Source organism: Penicillium pulvis, assembly GCF_028828015.1.
Source record: "Penicillium pulvis strain IBT 33274 chromosome Unknown scaffold_8_segment0_segment0, whole genome shotgun sequence".
In the NCBI taxonomy this organism is placed as follows: domain Eukaryota; kingdom Fungi; phylum Ascomycota; class Eurotiomycetes; order Eurotiales; family Aspergillaceae; genus Penicillium; species Penicillium pulvis.
This window is the reverse complement of record NW_026643080.1, coordinates 4,978,264-4,993,211: the sequence shown is the minus strand read 5'-3', so window position 1 is coordinate 4,993,211 and position 14,948 is coordinate 4,978,264. Positions and strand designations below refer to the sequence as shown.

Sequence of the window (14,948 nt, the reverse complement as noted above, 5' to 3'; positions counted from 1 at the left end):
CCAGATTCTGATTCTGGCGATCCCGGTTCGATCCCGGGCACGACCTTGTTTTTATCAGTTTTTGATGGTACTCTTGTTCTTCGAACGTGTTGTGGTGTGGGAGGATCCACCTTTTTTATATTCACCTCGGCTAATGCCCGATAGAGTATTAGATAAGTATGGCCTTGAGTCTTCCCGGTGGGTTACGTAATCGTTGGACGGCTCAGTTAGTTATCCAACCTTGGGACAATACATATGATCCCTACCTTTATGTCCTGTCGCTCTTGAAAACATTAAATTCGATGTTACTAATCCTGTAGCTAAAAGATGTTATCACTATCATGACCGTGCCATCGGTAAGGAATTCATTGTCTTTCAAATATCTTATTGAAGATAAAAAATTGGGCATGTCACCAAAAACAGATGCTGAAGACAAATGCAAAAAGAGGTCGTGCCCGGGATCGAACCGGGATCGCCAGAATCAGAATCTGGAGTGATAGCCATTACACTACACAACCTGAGTTGCTGAACCTGGCAGATTTTAAAAAATATAATGCTAGACTACGCCAAACAGGTCATACTAACAGTCAATTATGTAGAAATGTGGCTGCCTTGTTGCCTGGCTTTTTTGGGCACACCTCTTCTTCGCTATAATGCCAATCTCGCTTGTGTTAGACCAATTATATGGACTGTTTGCCTAGGAGTATAGCTTTCAGCGTAACGTAATATAAAATAGGCGTAAACATAGGTGCCATAATGCTCAAAGAGAGGCCCGTTATATATTTGCCGGCAACTCCGAAGGTCAACATCAACTCATAGAGATTATCGCAATAACGAAACCCGACAGCATAAAAGTGCTCACGCTGGTCGAGTCATCCTTGTCTTCCCATCAAATCGAAGCATCGGTCTTAATTTCGGTCTTAGGCAAAGCGAAAAGAGGCATCTGTGTTCCTGATTGGACGCTGACGTGATGCAGCTAGTTATACACCTCCGGAGTTAAAACGTGCGAAACCCGACCCAGGCGCCACCGATGTTCTGAAGTATATTTAACTGAAGCACACTACCATTCACCCCGGTTTAGATAATTATTGTATTCATCTCTATACAATTCATTGACACCTAAACATAACCTTTTAACATGGCCAAAATTGTCTTTATTACCGGCGCCAACACGGGCATTGGGTTTGAGATTGTCAAGGCCCTAGCTACCTCCGATCAATCCTATATCGTTCTCGTGGGAGGTCGGTCCCTAGAGAAGGCACAGAATGCCGCAGCTACTGTCCAAGGCCTTCCCGAGTCAAGCAGCCAATTTGTTCCCATCCAAGTGGATATCGAGCACGATGATTCGATCAAGCAAGCATTCCACGAAGTACAATCCAAGTTTGGCAAAATAGATGTACTTATCAATAATGCCGGTCAGTAATTACCTCTGTTAAAAAGCCATACAAGCCTCTAATAGCAACAGGGGCCCAATTCGATCGGCAAATCGATCAGATAGGGGAGCGCGAGATGTGGAATCGTACTTGGAACGTGAATGTGACGGGCACGCAGATTTTAACATCGACATTTGCTCCACTACTACTAAAGAGCGCGGACCCACGCCTGCTCTTTATCACCTCGGGCACATCGACGTTAGAGGGTACCGAGAACCAGATGGTACCAGTGAATCGAGTACCGGCCAAAGGATGGCCCAAGACAGGGATCAATTTGCCGGCGTACCGCAGTGCCAAGACAGGCCTGAACATGCTTATGCGAGAATGGCACCGCTGGCTGAAGGAAGATGGAGTTAAGGTATGGGCAATTTCGCCCGGCCTCTTGGCCACCGGCTTAGGCGGCGACACCGAAGTATTACGGAAGATGGGTGCGCTTGATCCCTCGATAGCGGGGCCGTTTATCCGTGGCGTCGTTGAGGGGCAGCGTGATGCTGATGTAGGCAAAGTGATAAACCGTGATGGGGTGCAGCCCTGGTGAAGAGGGAGCGGAAGCTGTATGTGATCACGCTAGGCTGTCGTGAGGAACCTAGAAGTGGTGTGTATCTCGCAGGTAGAAGCTCTCAAGTATCCTGAAATCTAGATTGAAAACTGAAACGCAAGCCTCTAAGTAGGCATTGGCATCTCTATTCAATAATTATATCTACCGAAACCGGTGATGAAATAAGTCAAGCTCTCAATTGTAATCGAGAGCTTCACAAGTTGGCTGTAGTATCCAAAATATCTGGGTCATGTCATCCTACCCAACCTACGGGATTATTGGCAAGCTGTGAAGCACGGGGAAAGCACAAGAGATTGGCCAGGGGAGAACAACAAAGCCATTATGTTGGCCTACTATAGTTTAGATACGAACCACGTTATACTCATTGTTTTACATCCGTACGTGGTACCGAAAAATTCAGCAACATCAGATATGCAAATGCCCTCTATAGCATGGCGAGAAAGACTAAATCGGCGCAACTAAGATAGTATAAAGGCTCGTTTGCATTCCCGTTTGCATTTTTGTTTGCATGTAAAATGGTCAGCTACATGCGTCAAATCTTCCGACTGATACCTTCTCTCATTTTATATCATCCGTTCACTTCCGTGTCACCCTCCCTCACTCTTCAATCCCCCTCTCATATCCATGACCACTTCACTCCCCGAATCCAAAACGTTTGGAACTTGTTTCTCTATGCCTGGCTACATCATATGGCCCCTCTTTGGGCTTTTGATGTACTTCCTGCTACGTCGGAAGACTGACTCTCGCCTCAAGCACATCCCCGTCGTTCGATACAGTGGCTACCTACCTGATGTATTCAACAGGTTCATCTTCTATCCAAGGGCTTCATCCATGATTTATCGAGGGTATGAGAAGGTAAGTCAAAAGCCTCTGGAGGTCACAATTTTGAGATAACTAATACGATGCAAAATACAGTACAAAGATGGACCCTTTCGCATACTGACGGGTGATGGCGAGCTCGTTGTCTTGCCAGTCAGATATCTGACTGAGCTTCGATATCTTCCACCTGCAGTGATTAGCTCTCTGGATGCACAGTACGAGGTATGAGCTTCTACAAGACCTATGCTATTGACATTGCTCGGGTATGACATTCTCACTTCAGAACTGAACATGCTGCATTCAGAACGCCCTAGGAGACTATACCAATATCATCATCAACAGCTATCTTCCCTCTATGACGGTCCGGAAACGTTTGACTCCAAATCTCGGTGCTTATCTGCCTTTCAGCAACCAATACCCTGTGTCCAATCGCTGACATGTACAGCGCGAGTGATTCCGTGGGTGATAGATGAGCTTCGCTATGCCTTCGATGCCGCCATCCCCGAATGTGAAGGTAGGACCAGCCAACCCGTGGCGTGCCCCCAGGAATCTATCAAAAACGTTCTGCTAAACACGTCGTCAAAAAGACCACTGGGCAGCCATAGACCCCCATAAGGTATTCGGGAACCTCATCACCCGCGCAACATCCCGCGTTTTAGCCGGCGACTCACTCCGCCGCAACGAACAATGGCTCACGACAGCAAGCAAGTACTCCGTCAACGTGGGCGTGACTGTCTTCCTCCTCCGTCCTTTTCCGAATTTTCTCCGACCCATAGTAGCCACCTTCCTGCCCTCTGTTCGTCAAATGAAACGCCAGCTCCGCTTCGTGAAAGACCTCTTCATCCCCATGATCATTGAGCGGCGCACCACACGCGAAAAAGCCATCGCAGAAAATGATCCGGGCTATGTGGCTCCTGATGACTTTCTACAGTGGATGATGGATATGGCAGAAGACGAACAAGATTTGGATCCGGAGCTGTTGGCGCATCATATGCTTTTGCTTATGAGCCTAGCGGTTGTGCATACGAGTTCTATGGCAATGTGTCATGCACTTTATGATCTAATTCTGATGCCGGAGTATCTTGCTCCACTACGGGAGGAGATTGGAGAGACGCTGGTGTCTGGATGGGAGAATGCGACGAAGGCGTCTTTTGATAACCAACGGAGGTTGGATAGCTTCTTGAGAGAATCACAGCGATTCGGACCGCCAGGAGAATGTGAGTATGAACTGCCTATGTCGTCGAGTTTGCTGTGTCTTCTCTCGCATCATTTAGGCCCCTGTCCATTTCCAAATTTGCCAAAATTCGAATGCTGATCTGATCTATAGTATCCTTCCACCGCATCTTGAAAAAGCCTCTAACCCTATCAGACGGCTTGTTCCTGCCCGAAGGAACTCATATCTGTTTTCCCGCAGGACCAACCAGCAAAGATCCGGCCTACGTTACCGAGCCACAGTCTTTCGATGGATTCCGCTGGTGCCGGGATCCGAAAGATCAACATGCTCTCTCAACATCTACCAGCACAGAATCCGTCACAAATGAGGAATACTTGATTTCTAGCGAAACGGACAAGCCAAATGAGAGCGGGCACACTCTCTCGCTGGTTCCATCGACATCAACAAGCTTTGTTAGTATCAGCGCCTCCAGTATGCACTTTGGGGCGGGCCGGCAGGCTTGTCCAGGTCGGTTCTTTGCAGGGTGTACGATCAAAGCGATTTTCAGTAAGATTCTTATGGATTATGAGTTTAAGTATGAGGATGGAAGGGGCCAGCAAAGACCGCCGAATATCTGTGTTGGAGAACACATCTTGCCGAATACTAGTACGCCAGTGCTGTTTCGGAAGAGAGCCGTTGGGATTTAGTTTTATTGCGAGGTGAATGCCTCTCTTCCGTTCTCCAAGATATGATAGACTGAATAACACGATATTTCTATACATAGGCACTCCAAGTATACTGTAGATGATGGAAACCATGAAAGGATAGCTGATAATATCAACTCTTTACATTTAGAGGTTGTCCTCCTTAAAGTTCGCCTCTAATTTCACAGAGTGGGAGAAAATCTCCAGTCGAGGTTTGTACATACATGAACAATTAATATGATAACATACTATCGCACACGGGAGCAAAACAGCTCAAATTACTGCTCGGTCGCAGCAGCAGGGCCTCCTCCACGGCCACGTCCACGGAATCCATTGCCACGGCCACGTCCACGACCGCGCCGTTGGTCCACTCCTGGAGGTGGCGGAACTTGGTTGTAGCTCTGTGGCCGGAAATTGGGGTTGTTTTGGATGATTCCCTCGCTAGGATCACCGCTTTCAACAGAGACATAACCGCCTCTACCACCTCTACCTCCGCGGTTGCCGTTGGTGGGAGCGGCTCGGCCACGCGGGCCACGCGGGGGGCCACCATTGACATGAGGCCGGAAGGGTAGCGTAGTGGCCTGACCATTGCCGAGACCGCCACGTCCACGAGGGGCATTGTTCCCAGACACAGCACCCTTGAAAGAACCCTTCAATGGCGCAGGGGCGGGTGCATTCTTAAGCTGCCCCTGCCCGTTGGGGCCCAAGGGCGCACCGTACCCGGGAACCGTTAGAGGAGTGGGTTCTTGCTGGGTTCGTTGACTTGTTGCGGCACGGGAGCTGGTGACCAATTGCCGGTAGGACAAATTCAGGACAGAAGACGCAGGAACTGTCTGGCCACGGAATGGAGCACAGCGCTTGCCGAGATCGGTGCCGCTCATAAAAGAGACATCAAAGACCACATCAAGCAGAATGGTGAGCGGGGTCCTGGTAAGACCCACCACTGTACCCCGAGTGGCAATGGGGACTTTTCCGGAATTCTGGGCATACACGACCCGATCACCGAGCTTGAATGTTTGGCTGCCAAGACGGTGCTCGACGTCCTCGGGCCGAAGTAGAGCGCCTCGGGGGACACCGCGGACCTTCTTGGGCTGCATCTCAGGGAGCGATTGAGTCAGTTCGTCGGCATCTTTCTGGATGAGAAGGACAATATCTGAGTCAAGTTGTTCTGCCTCGAGAGGAACTCTTGCAAAGTCCTTGGCCTCGGTCGCCTTGAGCCAATCGCGAATCTCCTTAATTTTCGCAAGGGCAATGTCCTCCGGGTAGAAATCAGTTGGTGAATAGCGATCGTTCTGAGGGTTGCGTTGGATTCCAGCAATGAACTCGGGGAAGGTAATCATGTACTGCTGCAGTAGGTTGACTGCTTTCTGGCTGAATTCCCAGCCAGATTGGCCACGGCGAGAGTATCCAAGGACCTTCTGTTTGCGAGCCTCAAACTTGAGGTTGAGACCAAGATTGACACGTTGGCCTTCTACGTCCACACTGAAGGAGGACGTGATCTTGGCGAGCACCAGAGGATTGAGACGGAGGTTTCGTGCAATAGCATACGAAGGCATGTAAGGGCAGGATCGCTCAGCCTCCGCAACATGTTTTCTTCCAAATTCTGGCTCTTTGCCTTTCACTGCTGCAATCAACCCATTTACCTTTCCGTCAGAGTGGCCAGTCACATGGACAGGTCGTCCGTAGTTAAAGTCACCCAAGAAAAAGCAACGAGAGTTTGCTGGGAACTCTTCTTCAATTGGCAGAGCCTCACGCTCAATAAAACGCTGGTCGGGGTTGACGACGTTGTCGACAACCACCTGAAGAGCATAGTCGGTTTCCTGTCCGGGAATATCCGCGAACTCCTTAATGGTAGCACCGTCATCGGTCTTGATCATACCCTTTAGTAGTTGAATATGGACCAAAGACTCAACACCTCCAATGATAATACCCAGCCGCTTGCTGTAGCCGCCCTCGATCTTGTCTGCTTTCTTCTTCCACTGCTCAATTTGCTGAGGGGTGTGTGGGATCTGGACCGCGTGCTGTTCGCCGGGTGGGAGAATGTAGTCAAACAGCTCGTCCGAAACACGAACAACCAGGGCTTCTTGTAAGTATGGGTATCCAACATGGACTCGTTGCCCAAGCTTTGTCTTAGCCAATTCAACACTGGAACGACTTGATGGGTCGATAAGGGTGATGACTTGGCTTTCGTTGCGGCTTTCCTGTTGGAAAACACAAACTCCGTGGAAACCCAATTGTCCAACACGTGGTAGAGTCTTCAAGCTTGGGAAGCCAGCCAAGGCAGCATCGCCTAATTGCACGCCGTCCATGAGTCCGTGGTATGGAATCAATCCATCCATAGTAGGGAGCTCAAATGTATTCTCAATACAGCGGCAGTTGGGAACATCGGGGAAGACGCCAGGCATGGAAGAAGGATATATGAAATTCACATCAGGCGAGAAGGTGAATTTCAAGCTAGCCCCAAAGCCGTTACGGGCTTTCTCATCGGGGCTAAGCAGCTGTTCTCGCGTTTTCATAGCATCCAGGAGCCGTTTCTCGTCAATGAAAGGAATTTTGACCACAGCTTCCCATTCCATCTTTTTCCCGTTCATGTCCAGATCGAAATCACGGGGGTAAAAATCGATGATAGGAGATTCCGGGGAAGTCATAAGCTCCCAGTACGCAGTGGGTACGATCTTCTTACTGCGATCTGGCAGCACACCCATCAACTGCTCGAAAGGTCGGAAGGGCTGACCGAGTCGGAAATTCATATCCACACCCAGTCCCTTCGTCACATCTGTTCTCCTCGTCAATAAAAAAACAGATGTAAGCAACATTTAAGAAACTGACCAGAAATCATGGGGGCATAGTGATACCGGAAGAACCAAGACCACGATGCGATACCCCGATAGTAGTAAAACAGAACCCATTGTAAACCTTGCACATAGTTCTCTGCAAGCTTTTTCAACTCCTCCTCATTGTCAAGACCCCATCCAAATTTGGAGCGATAATAGTTGTCTCTCCACTCATAGAACTTCTCATCATACTTCTTCTCTGCTGCCTCTTGTGCCTCCTCAGGGGTCATATCTTGGACTTTGGCCTTCTCATACTTCCGAATGATGCGCTGGATGGCTAAAGTGGCCTCCTCGTCTTCGTTGTCCTCCTCCTCATCACTGTCATCATGCTCGAGCTCGGGTAGCTGAAGTCTCATGAAGCGATCGCCGCCCTCATTTTCCGTGGTGGACCATGGGACTCGAAGTTGGTCTGCAAGCTGTTCGACAAAGCTTCGATCGCGGGCCGGTAGGGTGGACGGAAAATCCAAAGGTTTCGCTTCAGATCCCTTGCCTGACCGGTTCAAGACGTACTGCTTTACCTTCTTGAGAATGTCCTTCTGGGACGAGGTGATCGTCAATTCCTTGGGCTTCTTCTCCAGTTCGAGCGAACCGTCGTTCTTTTTCGATTTAATCCATTGCGCATCAGAGTTTTCGGCCTCAAAGAACCGATGCTCGAAAACGCTCATCGCATCAATAAGTTTGCCGAGGCGCTCCACATTGATGGTACCTTCCTCGTTGATGTAGCCACCCATCTTGGGTAAGACTTCCTTGTAGATCTTGAACATGAGCGCTAATGCGCCCTCGTTGATGTGTAGATTCGGCAGATTGGGCAAGAAATCATTTCCAACAAAAAATGCCATGAGAATGAAATCATCAATAACACGCTCCATATCGAATGGGAAGTCTAGGGCTCCCTCTTTCTCTAGTTCCTGGAACTCCAGTTCCAAATACTCCCGAACCATGCTAAGATGCAGGAGATAGAAGTTCTGATGTTCGAGTTCCTTGGGCTTCTTCTGTGTCTGGCGGCCAAATGTCACCTCCTCTCGGAGGAGACAGAAGTGGGGGTCATGACTGAGAAGACCCAACATGATCAAATCCGCATCCAGGCCATACAAACAGTGTCGCACGTTCGGATGGTAGCCGGGCTGCGCTTTTGCCTGACGAATGTATTCCATGATCTTGTGCTCACCTTCTCCAGGAACTTCATGGCCCGAGAGCACGATCTCTACGCCTTGCCAATCCGAATCCTCTGAGATCTTTTTGTTGATGAAGTATTTCAATTGTTGCGTCAGTCTTGCCATGAAGCCGGTACCGGGTGTAATGCAATTACTGTCGAATGGGTCCTCTTTCGGCATCTCCATTCCTTGCGCGATTGCCTTCTCCTTCGCATTTTCAGCGTCCAGCGCGGTTCGGAAGCGGCGCGCACGTTGCTGATTCATTTTGGCTCGAGGTGCGACACCGTCAACAGCCATGAAGAACAGCTTCTGTGGCTTGATCTTTCCAAACAAGTGCTCGATATAGTTGAAGATGGCAATAAACATCTGTTCCTCCGACATGCGGAATGTCGGGGAGTCACTGTCACTGTGTGTACAGTTGTGAATAATACCGTTCATGTCCAGGTATAAGCTGTCAAACTCGGGGATACGGCTCTCCTTGATCAGCATGGAGATGGCGGGATACCGCTCACTGAGCCATCGGAAGAATTTCGGAACACCCATAGTGATTGGTGGTGTTTGGTAAAGGATGAAAAGGAAATAACAATGGAGAAGAGATTGGTGAGAATGAAGCGGCGCGGGGTGGGTTGCCGTGAGAGTTGGGGTGGAAGGATGTGGATGCGTCACAGAAATCGGAGTACCGATCAGCGGGGATTCATTCAATATGTAAATCCGTAATCTCGTAATTAGGGAGAGAACAAAAAACACAAGGTCAACGCCAAAGATCCCGCAGAAGCGAAACACAGTGGAGATACAAAAAGGAATGGGAGACACGAAAGGTGAGAGTTGCAAAGTTGGGCGTTGAGCAAGCTCAAGTCATTGCCAAGCAATTCCCCTTTGGGACTAGCGCCTGTCGCCGCCCATTAACGCGGGTTCGCGTTTGGAATCGCCCTTCTCTGCTTAAACCTCGTCGTCTTTTTTTGAGACCTTGTCATCTCAACAGTTACTTGGTCGCATTATCATCTGAAACATAAAATTATTTGCCGCAATGGATCCCTATGAGGATGAGAACCGTAAGTGTGTCGGATCTGGAAATTGCGAGGAAATCTCCGTTCTAATTGTGCAGCAGAAGCTGTGGAGGAGCAGCAGGAGAAGGAAAGTGAGCACAGCAATGAGAAGATCATCAATGAGGGTATGTGTTTATCTTGTCTTCAATCGACTATGCTACTTTTCCCATCAACTTTCGCCCATTAGCTTCGAAGATTATGGCTAATTCGTCCACTCGCTCAGAATACAAGACATGGAAGAAGAACGCGCCATTTCTGTATGATATGATCTTGAGCACAGCTTTGGAATGGCCCACCCTTACAACTCAGTGGCTTCCAGACAAGCAAGAGTGAGTCCTCCAAGCTTCATTCTAATCCTAATCCGAGTTCAACGCTGATACTTGGTCCAGAGTTCCTGATAAGCCTTATTCTACCCATCGCCTACTCATCGGCACCCACACAGCCGGTGATGCGCAGAATTACCTTCAAATCGCCCACATCCAACTCCCCAACCCCAATGCCCCGAATCCAGACGATTATGATGAGGAGCGAGGGGAGATTGGCGGCTATGGTGGTGGGCCGAAGAAGCCCCAGATGGAGATCAAATTCAACATTGCTCAGAAAATTGACCACAAAGGGGAGGTTAACAAGGCCCGGTATCAACCCCAAAACCCCAATATTATTGCGACCATGTGTACCGATGGTCGAGTGATGATCTGGGACCGTTCAAAGCACCCCAGCCAGCCCACTGGTACTGTGAACCCTCAAATGGAGCTCTTGGGACACGAGGCAGAGGGCTTTGGACTAAGCTGGAACCCACATGAGGCCGGCCACCTTGCTACTGGTAGCGAGGACAAGACCGTTCGGCTCTGGTAGGTGGATGATCTCCCTCATGAATGTCAAGACATGACCCTAATACTAACTACACAGGGATCTTACAACATACACCAAGGGCAACAAGGCCGTCCGGCCGACCCGCACCTACACTCACCATTCTTCCATCGTAAACGATGTTCAGCACCACCCTCTCCACTCATCTCTCATTGGAACTGTCTCCGATGATATTACTCTCCAGATCCTTGATATTCGTTCTGCCGACTCTACTCGTGCGGCCGCATCGGCGGAGGGCCAGCACCGCGATGCTATTAATTCCATCTCCTTCAATCCGGCGGCAGAGACGATCCTGGCTACCGGTTCCGCAGACAAGACCATTGGCTTGTGGGATCTCCGAAACCTCAAGACCAAGCTCCACTCCTTGGAAGGTCACACAGATTCTGTGCAGTCGATCTCGTGGCATCCCTTTGAGGAGTCTGTTTTGGCCAGCTCTAGCTATGATCGGAAGATCATGTTCTGGGATCTCAGCCGTGCCGGCGAGGAACAGACCCCCGAGGACGCGCAGGACGGTCCTCCCGAGCTGTATGTTTCATATTATTGTTTGATTCATATTCTATTACGCTTGACTAACTTGAATTTTTTAGTTTGTTCATGCACGGTGGTCACACCAACCGTCTCTCCGACTTCAGCTGGAACCTCAGTGACCCGTGGGTGCTGTGCTCGGCAGCTGAAGACAACCTCCTCCAGGTGTGGAAAGTGGCCGACGCCATTGTGGGCAAGGACCTAGAAGATGTGCCGACCGAGGAATTGGAGGCATGATCTGCTTTTCCGATTCTTTCGCCTATTCTTTTTTTTGAGTTATTTGCCAAAGTTTTTTACCCTGTTGCCGGCGAAACATAGGATCATGTAATGAGGAGCAATTAAAAACCCCGACACTCCAATTTTGCTTGTAATCTCCGATGGAGAAAGAAAGGAAATTCCGCCTCGAGCGAAACTAAATCTCCGAAGTCGTACCTCATATATAGCAGGGTGGGGTCATGCAGATAATCACAACTGATATTTTATCACGCATGTAAATTCCGACCCTATACCCCTCCTAGACTAGTTACTGCTAGGTACGGCTCGCCAAAAAAAATATCAGTTGCCCACACAGTCCTAATAAAGTGTTTAAGCTTTCAATCTCAGTAGCTCCAGTCTCTAGCTATGCAACGATATTTTTCTCACGATATTTTGCCTCTTAGGGATAGTTGTCTGTTCTGAAAAAGTCGTCCGATGTCGCATTATCGTTATCGGACTTCGAGCCCCAGTAGTATAACTGTCTTCCGCGGACAAGCATGTTGAACTGTTGATTGGTGGACACGCAAGGCGGTGTATAGAGTGAGGGGGCTATTCTGTGAAAGCGGCTTAGCGTGCTCTCGGATGGCCGTTGCGTCAAAAAAAAAGTAGAGTCATCCATGCCGATGCTGACCTGATACTGGGGTGTTTTAAAGTCAATTTTTTTCTTCCTTAAAGAACGGACTTTGGCCCATTTACCTCTCTACAAATTCTAATATCTCCCCCCGCCCCACAATCCCAGTCAACGCTCAATCTCATTCATCATGGGCTCAGGATCGCCTCCGTCCTCCAAGCCGTCTGCTATCCCGTCCCACATGTTGAACGGTAGCTCTCCCTTGCAATCATCCTCAAGCTCCGGGTCTGGCAACCGAACGCGTGATGCCCGCGAGCGTGAGAGTCTCAATACCTCTATCCGCTCGTCTTTTGCTCCCCGAGTTCCTGCGGGGTTGGGTTTCGATGTTGAGGATGTTCAGCCTGCCCCACCTGATGATGCTACTCTCCGCGAGGAAGGGGCTTCCCACGGCGCTCTGGCCATCCGGTATGCTTTTCTTTCATTTTTCAATTCAAATCCACATTACGGATCTTCTAACAGTTACACAGTGGAAGACCGACTTTGAATGACCCTCCCCGTGATCCCCGGGACGAGGCCGGGCCATTGACCCCGCCGGCGACCGCATCCCGCCCCGCCAGCCCCTACACATTGAACCCCCCGATCGACTTTGATGGACTCAGTTGGCCTTGTAAGTTTTTCGAGTCACATTCTCTAGCTTAAACCCAAGTCCGCTAAATATACGTTGCTTCATAGGCCCTGGAACCCGGCAGCGATTGGAGTCTACCCCAGAAGAAAATGAAGAGCGTGTGAAGAAACTTGCAGGTGCCGTACGGACAATTTTGGAGTGTGTTGGAGAGGATCCTGAACGCGAGGGCCTTCGCGAGACCCCCGAGCGCTACGCTAAAGCTATGCTTTACTTTACTAAGGGATACGAGGAGAATGTGCGGGACCTGGTCAACGGGGCGGTCTTCCACGAAGATCATGACGAATTAGTCATTGTCAAGGACATTGATGTATTCTCCCTGTGTGAACACCACATGGTCCCCTTTACTGGAAAGGTACGATTACTTATCACTTGCAGATGTGCGTGGCGAATAGTAGTGCTGACGATGTGGGGCAGATGCATATCGGCTACATCCCGGATCGCCGTGTCCTTGGACTTTCGAAATTGGCCCGTCTGGCTGAGATGTTCTCCCGCAGACTCCAGGTTCAAGAGCGCTTGACTAAGCAAGTAGCCTTGGCTATTTCGGAGGTGCTGAAGCCTCGTGGTGTTGGTGTTGTCATGGAATCCTCCCACCTTTGCATGGTTATGCGTGGTGTGCAGAAGGTTGGCAGCACTACCACCACAAGCTGCATGTTAGGATGCATGCGGTCAAGTGCTAAAACCAGAGAGGAGTTCTTGACCCTCTTGAATCGACGATAAATCCCTCCTACTCTTTATTTGTTCTATATGCTTCCGGCTTGATCCAAGCTCGGAATCCTAGTTACGATCTTGGAGTTTTGGGTGTGACCTTTCAACAGGTTTATTTAATGCTGGTTTTTTCTTTTCATTTGAGCATGAGGCTCTAGCGGGGATTGGGTTCTGTTTTTCTTCCTCTTTTCCTCTTCTCCATGTTATCTTGGTTTTTGCATATACCACCGGTAGTATCACTGGATCCCATATCTCCAGGCTGCCTTTCAACACCTTGCCCACCTGGCACTCGTTTAGACCCATTCCGGGGTTTATGGTCATGATTGCTTTATGTTGCTGGGTTTTACGTTCCAGTTCAAGGATGAAAATCTCTCTTCGACTTCATGATGTTTCAACATTTTCAGCCCATCCAATGGGCTTCTGTGGTTTCTGTTCTATTGGGGGTTTACACTTTTGGAGACTCAAATCCTCTTGGCGGCGTCGGCCAGGCTGTTTCAACACTTGACGTTTTCATTGTACACAAAATTTTTGATAATCGGGCTGTATAGCCATGTTGTCTGTATTCATGGATATTATCCTTTTCATATATTGAATGCTATGTACGGCTAGATCCAATCTTCCACCACGCACATCAACTCTGGGTAGATCGTCCCCAACCTTGGAAGATTAAGCTGCTAAGATGGACTCACGGTAGAGACCCTTTGCTACTTCTGAGGTCATTTCTATGCGCCCCGTCTACGTGTACGGGTTTATCTCGCTGAAAATATTGAATTGCATGCGACCGTAGTTACTAACCTGTTACCCAATGCCTTAGCTAGTGAAAGAATTGACCCCAGACTGATACATAGGACTGAGGGGCAACCTCGGGAGACATATCCGCATTACCTTTCTGGGGTAACTCGTGGAAGAATGTATCTTCTTAGCGGGTTCGTTCTCTATAAAATAAATTTGTAGTTTGAGGTCAATTAGCTATGTTATGATCCGTGGAGGACAAAATTTGAGAAATGGGCTGGGGAGGGAAGAGGCAGGGACGGAAAGGACATTCACTGTTGTTTACCTCTAGGCTGTCAATAAGTGAATGACCTCCACCTGTAGTGAATGATATTCGCTTTCACCCAAAGGTTCAAAATTCACTGATTCTCCTCTTTATGAATTTTTGGTGCGTTCAATTTTTTCCTCTCGACATTCATGCTTCTATCCTTGCTCAATTGAAACCAAGCTGGGTGATCTTGTACCCTTTTCTGTGAGTGACGTTTATTTCCACATCAGCCTCTTCAAGAATCCACCACGAAGTCACTATAAGCAGACAGTCTTTCTTGGAATATTTGTGGTTGACCCATCGCTACATCGTTGTTGATACCATAGGGACAGCTGATTGTTCCTTCAACACTCCTGTGGAGGTAACTCAAGACCCCATCCACTTGTTGCTGTTTCTGCAGATATTTGAACCAGTATCGGATCAAAGGTCAGTCATTCATCAATCTCTAAGATCACTCACTGCCATATTTAAGGCTGAGACAACGAGCTGTTCAACGATTTCTACCCCATAAACCGTTTTGTGTAGATGAAACCTGCGGAGTGGCTGCAGACTTTTTACTATACTTTGAAAACCCCTGATACTAACGAGCCATATGATTCTCAGTTCACGATATCGAT

The 14,948-nt window shown here is 48.8% G+C and overlaps 5 protein-coding genes across 5 annotated transcripts; 4 read left to right on the top strand and 1 right to left on the bottom strand.

Annotated features, from left to right (window-relative positions):
* Positions 1 to 1,117: 1,117 nt before the first annotated feature.
* Positions 1,118 to 1,950, top strand: N7503_011297 (putative short chain dehydrogenase; the record flags this gene model as incomplete). The annotated part of the gene is made up of 2 exons (XM_057070843.1): positions 1,118 to 1,394; positions 1,445 to 1,950. The coding sequence occupies 2 exons, from the start codon at positions 1,118 to 1,120 to the stop codon at positions 1,948 to 1,950; spliced, it is 783 nt and encodes a 260-aa protein (XP_056917454.1).
* A 645-nt stretch (positions 1,951 to 2,595) lies between these two features.
* On the top strand, positions 2,596 to 4,650 carry N7503_011296 (cytochrome P450; the record flags this gene model as incomplete). Its single annotated transcript, XM_057070842.1, has 6 exons — positions 2,596 to 2,826; positions 2,887 to 3,012; positions 3,095 to 3,179; positions 3,236 to 3,304; positions 3,378 to 4,007; positions 4,118 to 4,650. 6 exons carry the CDS (start codon positions 2,596 to 2,598, stop codon positions 4,648 to 4,650), a joined length of 1,674 nt encoding a protein of 557 aa, XP_056917453.1.
* A 275-nt stretch (positions 4,651 to 4,925) lies between these two features.
* N7503_011295 (chromatin-binding exonuclease XRN1) lies at positions 4,926 to 9,178 on the bottom strand (the record flags this gene model as incomplete). Its single annotated transcript, XM_057070841.1, has 2 exons — positions 4,926 to 7,423; positions 7,477 to 9,178. 2 exons carry the CDS (start codon positions 9,176 to 9,178, stop codon positions 4,926 to 4,928), a joined length of 4,200 nt encoding a protein of 1,399 aa, XP_056917452.1.
* Positions 9,179 to 9,662: 484 nt separating this feature from the next.
* Positions 9,663 to 11,313, top strand: N7503_011294 (WD repeat RBAP46/RBAP48/MSI1 family protein; the record flags this gene model as incomplete). Its single annotated transcript, XM_057070840.1, has 6 exons — positions 9,663 to 9,687; positions 9,744 to 9,806; positions 9,905 to 10,010; positions 10,071 to 10,532; positions 10,591 to 11,076; positions 11,139 to 11,313. The coding sequence occupies 6 exons, from the start codon at positions 9,663 to 9,665 to the stop codon at positions 11,311 to 11,313; spliced, it is 1,317 nt and encodes a 438-aa protein (XP_056917451.1).
* Positions 11,314 to 12,092: 779 nt separating this feature from the next.
* On the top strand, positions 12,093 to 13,304 carry N7503_011293 (GTP cyclohydrolase I; the record flags this gene model as incomplete). The annotated part of the gene is made up of 4 exons (XM_057070839.1): positions 12,093 to 12,367; positions 12,430 to 12,569; positions 12,635 to 12,939; positions 13,002 to 13,304. The coding sequence occupies 4 exons, from the start codon at positions 12,093 to 12,095 to the stop codon at positions 13,302 to 13,304; spliced, it is 1,023 nt and encodes a 340-aa protein (XP_056917450.1).
* Positions 13,305 to 14,948: the final 1,644 nt, after the last annotated feature.